The 7,775-nt window shown below is 38.1% G+C and overlaps 1 protein-coding gene across 1 annotated transcript; it reads right to left on the reverse strand.

The window, feature by feature from the left end:
* Positions 1–6: 6 nt before the first annotated feature.
* Positions 7–1,052, reverse strand: LOC123174950 (uncharacterized). Its single transcript, XM_044590123.1, has 2 exons — positions 498–1,052; positions 7–249 (listed from the first exon to the last, which is right to left on the reverse strand). The coding sequence occupies exons 1-2, from the start codon at positions 855–857 to the stop codon at positions 244–246; spliced, it is 366 nt and encodes a 121-aa protein (XP_044446058.1). The 5' UTR covers positions 858–1,052; the 3' UTR covers positions 7–243.
* Between the last annotated feature and the right edge of the window lie 6,723 nt (positions 1,053–7,775).

The following is a 7,775-nucleotide window of genomic DNA, read 5'->3' on the forward strand; positions in this document are numbered from 1 at the left end:
TATCTACTCCTTCGTGATAAGAACTCTGTCTAGACATCCAGTTTTGTCATAAATAAGAACTCTGCCTAGACATGAATAAGAACTCTGTCTAGCATGGCCACTGACATGTTGATGGCACTTTCTTTGTCAACTGAATTTTGACGGTAGTAAAAATGAAAAATTCAGACTTTACCCAATGCAGACTTGCAGAGCACTTGTGCACGAGTCCGATGAGCATGAGGAGGAGCCGTCGTCGTCGATGGGCTAGACCTGCAGAGCCACAATATAATCCATGATTCAGTACTGCGCAACAATGAGAAAATCTTATTGAACTTTGAGACAGTACTAATTTCAGAGTCAGGGTTCATGGGTGAATTTTGAGACAATACAAATCTTATTAAAATGTTGGATTTGGGTCGCCTATGTGTACAACTCCATCAGTAAAAATCATCAGGACAAAGAAAGAAGGAAGATAAGACAATAGAGCATGCCACGGGAGGGGAGGGAGGAGGGCGGACCGGAAGAGGGAAGAGCGGCTGGTGCTGCCGGACTTGTGGACGAGCCCGTTGGAGCAGGAGCTGCTGGGCGACAAGGGAAAGCTCCTCCTCGACCACAATTCGGTCCCTAAGAAGAGGAGGGAGGGAGTGTGCTGCGGTGTAGCTCCGGCCGGCGGCTTTGGGTTGGGAGGGAGCGGCTGCTCCAGGGAGGGAGTCGCGGCTGAGCGAGAGGGGATGGTCCGGGGAGGCAGGCGGCGTCGCGGAGAGCAGATCCACGACGGGAAGGGACGGCTCCAGCTCGCCAAGCTCGGGGAAGGCTGCCGCCGTCAGAGAGCAGATCGAGAACAAAAATCGAGCCTTCTCCTTCCCATGGTTCACCATGGGGAACGAGCAAGGGAACAAGGAGAGGGAAGCAACACGGTGGAGGTGTGGGCCGAGGTAGCTCCAGCAACGCGCAGGGGAGCCGAGCAGGGGAGCTCCAGCGCGGGGGGAGCCGAGAGGGAGGGCTCCGGCGCGCAGGGGAGACGAGTGAGGCTGCGAGGGAGACGACCAGGGACTATGGGTTGTGTCGGGAATTCGCAGAGGGGGTTTTCGCAAAAATGTCACTGCGACATGTTTTTCGGGACGGAGGGAGTACTTGAAAAATATTGAATGTCTATACAAGAAATGTTGATCATGTATTGAGAAAAAAAACTAAACTTGTCTTTGAGAAATATAATCAAGCATTTGAAAAGTGTTGAATAAGTAATCGAAAATGTTAATCAAGCATTTAAAAAAGGTTTATAATGTTTATAAAATTGTTGACCATCTACTAAAAAAATGATGATTTTTTTAATAATGTATTCAAAAATGTTAATCAATAATTTGAAAAAATATGGAATAGTATTTGGAAAAATATAGTCAAGCATTAAAAAAATGTTAAATGTGTATATGAAAACATTTGACCATGTATTAAGAACTTGATCATGTATATAAAAATGTTAATCAAGCATTTAAAAAATGTGAAACAACTATTTATAAAATGTTAATCAAGCATTTGAAAAAAATGCGAGGGTGGAAAATGTTAAATGTGTATTAAAAAATATTGACCATGAATTAAAAACTAATGATTTTTTTATCATGTACATAAAATTGTTAATCAAGCAGTTGAGAAAAATGTTGAAAAAATATTTTTAAATGTTAAATGTGTATGAAAAAATGTCGACCATGTATTCAAATAATATTGACCAGGTATTTAAATTTTTTTAAACATGTATTAGAAAAATGTATTACATATGTACCCAAAATGTGTAGAAAAAGAATGAAAACTTAGGAAAAACAAAAAGAAAGTCTGATAAAACCAAAAAGAAACAAACAAAACCGAAGAAAATAAACAGAAAAAGAAAAAAAAGCTATTGAAACCCGAGAAAGAAAGAAAGAAACCCGTGAAAAGGGAGAAAGAAATGAAGAAAAACTGGAGAAAAACAAGAAGCCCTAGAAAGCATGTGAAAACCCAGGTCTTTCTGTTCAAGTTGGTTGCCCCCTATTAGAATAATAGAGTAGTACTACGCTGTAACCAGGAGGTCCTAGGAACAAATCCCACACGGTCCATTTATCTCTACTCAATTCTTTTAACTGTGCTAATGGACGGAACTGCAGACAGAACACACTGCAGGACACAATTTTTATCTGGTTTTGGGAACTTTCAACTCTGCCGAAGAGTCCTGAGCAATTGTTTTTTTTTATTTTCTAATGTTTCTTCACTAGGTTTTAGCGGGTTTTGCTTTTCGTTTTATCCTTCTCTTTCTTATTTTCTTGTCTTTTTTAAAAAATATTTGAATTTCGAAAAATGTTTCAGATTTAAGAAAAAATGTTCATGTTTTCTGAAATTTCGTATTTTCCATATTAATTTCACATTTTAATTAAGTTTTGAATTTAAGTTTTTATGTGTTTTCCAAATAAAATTAACAAAACATTGTTATTATTTAATTTGTTTTCACAATTTTCAAATAATCTTTGGAATTTGAAATTTTGTTCAGAATTCCAATTTTTCTATGTTTTTCAAAAATTGTTCACAGTTTTAAAAAAAAGTGTGGAATGTAAATAATTGTTCAAAAATGTTTGACATTTCAATACAAAATTCGTAATTTTATTCAAAAATCTTTGTGTTTTCATAAAATATTTAGAATTTTGAAAAAAGCTAGTGTTTCAATCATGTTCACTTTTTCAAAAATTGGTGTCTTTGAAAAATATAATCATGCATTTGAAAAATGTAATCAAGCATTTGAAAGATAGCAGATAAGTAATTTAAAAATGTTAATTGAACATTTAAAAAATGTTTATAAAATTGTTGAGCATGTATTTAAAAAATGATGATTTTTTATCATGTATTCTAAAATGTCGGTGCAGAGCCAGCGCCACATATTATTGCTAGAGTGGTTACCTGTCAGCTTCTTCCTGGACAAAGGTGTTTTTTCTCCAAAAATTCCATGATGAAGGTGTGCTAGATGGGGTTCGAACTCACCACCTCTCGTAGGGAGGGCAGGTGCACTTACCACCATACTTCTACGTGTATTTAAAGTTTTTTTCCTGATTTTGACTATTATTATTATTTTTATTATTATTACTATTATTTATTTTCTTCAAAAGTCTTGATTGTTCCATTTTTAAAAGAACAAAAATCCTTATTTTTAGGGTTTTTTCGTAATTGCTATGTGCATCTTATATGTAGCATGGCAATTTCTATTTTTTTAAAATTTCTCACGTGGCAATGTTTTTAGAGCATGGAATTTTATAATCAGTACATGACATTTTATTAAGAGGATGAAATTTTTATTATTAAGAGCATGTCATTTTTGTTATTAGTAGCATAACCTTTTTTTAGTACTAAGAGGATGACAATTTTATGATTAAGAGCATGGCATTTTTCTTTTAATAACATGGCATTTTATTATTAGGAGGGTGACAATTTGATTATTAATTTGATGGCAGTTTATTATTGAGATCATGGAATTATTATTATTATTATTGGCAAGGCATTTTTATATTGAACATGATGGCGGTTTTATTATTAAGAAGATAACAATTTTACTTTTTTGGCATGTTATTTTTTCCATTGGCATGACAATTTTATGATTTCTGTACAGTGGACCAAATAAAGCAAAACATTTACAGCCCTAGGGGAGGTCGAATTGGGAGGTGGAGTTAGACTTTGCCTCCTTCCTTGGCTGGCGTAGGAGGAGGGGTGCCCCTTCCCCAAGTATGCCACTCCCCCACCCCCGTCTCCCTTACACTTATATATACTAGAGGTTTTTGGCCTTTGCATATACAAGTTTTCTCTCTAGTTTCCTCTAGTAGATCTAGTTCTAATTTAGACTTAATCTAGATTAGTGATAGTTCTAGTTCCCTCTAATCCTTATAATAGAGAAGCCCCATGAGGTTCTCTTCTCCCTCCTCTAATTATGCAATAGCGATTAGATCTGAACAGCGAAGCGCTGCCGGATCGGACAGCCCAAACGCGTGTAATCCGTAGAGAGGTCGTGCTTTCGGTCTTTGATTCCAGGGATCGTTCTTGAACGGTTCGAGGGACTTAATCAACAATCTACACCAACCATTCTTCCGCTGTGCTACGTCTTGAGCTTGCGTTGGTTTTTCTTGAAGAGGAAAGGGTGATGCAGCAAAGTAGCGTAAGTATTTCCCTCAGTTTTTTAAGAACCAAGGTATCAATCCAGTAGGAGGCTCCTCAGAAGTCCCACACACCTACACAAACAAACAAGAACCTCGCAACCAACGCAATAAAGGGGTTGTCAATCCCTTCATGGCCACTTGCGAAAGTGAGATCTGATAGAGATGATATGATAAGATAAATATTTTTGGTATTTTTATGATATAGATTGGAAAGTAAAAGATGCAAATAAAAGTAGATGGTAAACTTGTCCTATATACTTAAGAAGTTCACCCCACTACTTCATTTATCTCATCATGCAGCATAGCCACGTCATCATCCAATCTAATCCAGCCACGTCACACAGTCGCACTCAAGACCACGTCAGGCTTTTTTTCGTTAGAAGCATCCAGAAGGACCCACAACAAATTGACCAGCGTTTCAAGCATAAGTCTAACGCCACGTCGTCCCTTCCATTACCAGTGTCCAGAACTGACCGAGGACCAGCCATCTCTGATCTGAAACGTCTGTTCTCTCCTCTCCCCACAAAAGGGACTCTTCCTTCGAAACTCAAAGCGCATATCAAATCAATATGTCAGTGAGAGGCTCAGTAGCAAATTATACCATCTCTTACAGTCCAAAGGCTCACGTCCGTTCAGATGCTTGGTTAAAACCAAAGTATGGTTACGTGAAATTAAATGTTGACACGGGATTTGATAGTGACACACTCGCAGCAACATTTGGAGCAGTTATCCAGGACCATAGGGGGAAATTTGCAGCGGCTGCTAATGAAAAGATGGACATTTGCTTCGACTCGATCTTGCTAATACCGTTGGATGTAGTAAGATTGAAGTGAATTCGGATAGCGTGGAGGTGGTGAATGCGTTGAGCCAAGGCTACTCTTCTTCAGTCGCTTCATCCATTATAGACGACTGTTATTTCATGTCATTAGGTTTTTCCCATGTCATTTATGATCATTATAATAGGGAACGTAATCGAGTATCTCATGAACTAGCAAGGTTAGCTAGGTTTTCTTCTCCGAGGGTTTGGATGGATAACGCCCCTGATGAGGTTATCCCTTTACTTGTAAAAGATGCTACTTTACTTATGAATGAATAAAGGAGAAGAAGTTTATCAAAAAAAAGGGACTCTTCCTTCTCCAGCCTTTTCCTCAACTTTTAATCTCCTCCAGTGATGCCTGAGCTCCTCTTAATTGTAATCCACTCTGAAGCATCATGGACAAATTCACTACAAAGGAGGGAGACGGATCTCACATGTTGTTTGTCCACCCCATCACTAACCTACAGTCCGTCAAGAACAACACAAAACGGAGATTCAATACAAATGAATATCTCATCTGGCAAGCGGCTCCTGCATGGCGTTCTTTAAGGTGCAGCACCGAGAGGAGGGCCGCATCAGGGTGCTTCTCTCCCTGCCGCCAACGCTTTTCTCCCCCACTTCTTTCACCAGATCGTGCGGAAAGATGGGGGGCCATGTACGAGAGGAGGGCCGCATCAGGGGGGCTTCTCTCTCCTTCCCGACGCTTTTCTCCCCCACTTCTTGCACCAGATCGTGAGGAAAGATGAGCTTGATTTGTTGTTGGTTCGTACTATCACAACTAGGTCTCGCCTGGTCACGAGTAAGTGCTTTTTTGCAACTTTGCATCCTCCAGGGCTATTACCCATGGTCGCTAGGAACGCCTATTCTCTCACATCAGCAAGACCTCGCTGATTCCAGAAGAAAAATTGGGCATAAGTCGCAACCTCCGTTCTCCGGGAAGGAGCATGATCTCGATTTTGTGGAGATTAGTGGCGGTCTCTGTTCTCTTTTTTCATAATTACATTTTATTTCCAGACCTTAGTTTGGCTCCAACGGAAAGTCAAAAACAGTTCTGTTTCAGTCTAAGGATGTTTATTTGTATTGCTTTTGTCAACAGGTGAGCACATAAGATTATTTTGTCAGAACTGTCCAGGAGCACCTACAATGGAAAGTCTTCCGGAAGCTTGAGGATATCTTTGCTCGCTTCTTCTGTATGATTACTTTAGATGAACTACAGTGCACATCAATGTATGGAATACATATCAACAATCAATTATATAACCATATTTTTGGGTTTTCTAATTGATAATGTTGTTACTTGCTAGATTCCTATTTTGTATATGTATATTCAGGGCCATGATGTGTTCTCTTTCTTTTGCAATGCTACACGTAGAAGCATTTGTTTTCTCAGTTTTTGTAGCAATTATTGTGATCAAACATCTCATATTTGTTCTCTTATATTTTGCTCAAAATCAATTGTGAACGGGCTCAAAATCATCTGTGAATATGCTAATTCACAATTATCATGTACCATGCTAGGAAGGATCCAATCCAGTTGGTATATGCAACTAAATGATTTTTTGTTACATTTGAACACCTGAGAGACTCTTTTACTGTTGGGTAAAAGAAATTGTGCCTTTTTTTTCAAATCAAGTATCAGCTTACTACCACCATGTTCCATCGAGTACCAAAAACAATAGATTTATGGATTGATGTCGCAGTTATTTTTACTATGTTTGTAGATAAATTTGTAGTCCTCAATCAGTATTCAATCATGACTTCATTTAACTTGCCCATTTATTTTGCAAGAAACATCATCAGATTAAGAAAATACATTGAATGTCATTTCAAACTTTCATAGCTCCGTAAAATTACAATAGGCCGGCCACCAATAACATTAGTATTTTCTTAGATATTTCTATTTAGATTGTTACCTAAGGAAGGAAATGCTGAAATAATCATTAGATTTTTCTTTAATTAAGCTGATGTCCTAAAACTTAATCTTATACATCTATCGACTATAATAACCCAATTGTTTCTGACTTTTCATACCATTCTATATATTCTTTTTTTGCAAGATATATCATTATATATTTTCATTTTATGGTAATTTCTCACTCCATAAACCCCCTCCCATACATTGCTACAAATTCCCGCAGCAACGCACGGGGTGTTCTCTAGTATGATAAAAGATAGACCCGGGGGCCATAGGTTTCACTAGTGGCTTCTCTCAAAATAGCATAAGTATTACGGTGGGTGAACAAATTACTGTTGAGCAATTGATAGAAAAGAGCATAGTTATGAGATTATCTAGGCATGATCATGGATATAGGCATCACGTCCGTGACAAGTAGATCAACTCCTGCCTACATCTACTACTATTACTCCACACATCGACCGACTCCTGCTTGCATCTAGAGTATTAAGTTCATGAAGAACAGAGTAACGCATTAAGAAAGATGACATGATGTAGAGGGATAAACTCAAGCAATATGATATAAACCCCATCTTTTTATCCTCGATGGCAACAATACAATACGTACCTTGCTACCCCTGCTGTCACTGGGAAAGGACACCGCAAGATTGAACCCAAAGCTAAGCACTTCTCCTATTGCAATAAAGATCAATCTAGTAGGCCAAACCAAACTGATAATTCGAAGAGACTTGCAAAGATAACTAATCATACATAAAAGAATTCACAGGAGATTCAAATATTTCTCATAGATAAACTTGATCATAAAACCACAATTCATCGGATCTCGACAAACACACCGAAAAAAGAGTTACATTGAATAGATCTCCAAGAAGATCGAGGAGAACTTTGTATTGAGATTCAA

The sequence above is a fragment of the Triticum aestivum genome, unplaced genomic scaffold, assembly GCF_018294505.1.
Source record: "Triticum aestivum cultivar Chinese Spring unplaced genomic scaffold, IWGSC CS RefSeq v2.1 scaffold125285, whole genome shotgun sequence".
In the NCBI taxonomy this organism is placed as follows: domain Eukaryota; kingdom Viridiplantae; phylum Streptophyta; class Magnoliopsida; order Poales; family Poaceae; genus Triticum; species Triticum aestivum.

Coding starts and splice junctions, on each gene's coding strand:
- LOC123174950 (XM_044590123.1), bottom strand. CDS start 857: ATGGTGAACCATGGGAAGGAGAAGGCTCGATTTTTGTTCTCGATCTGC.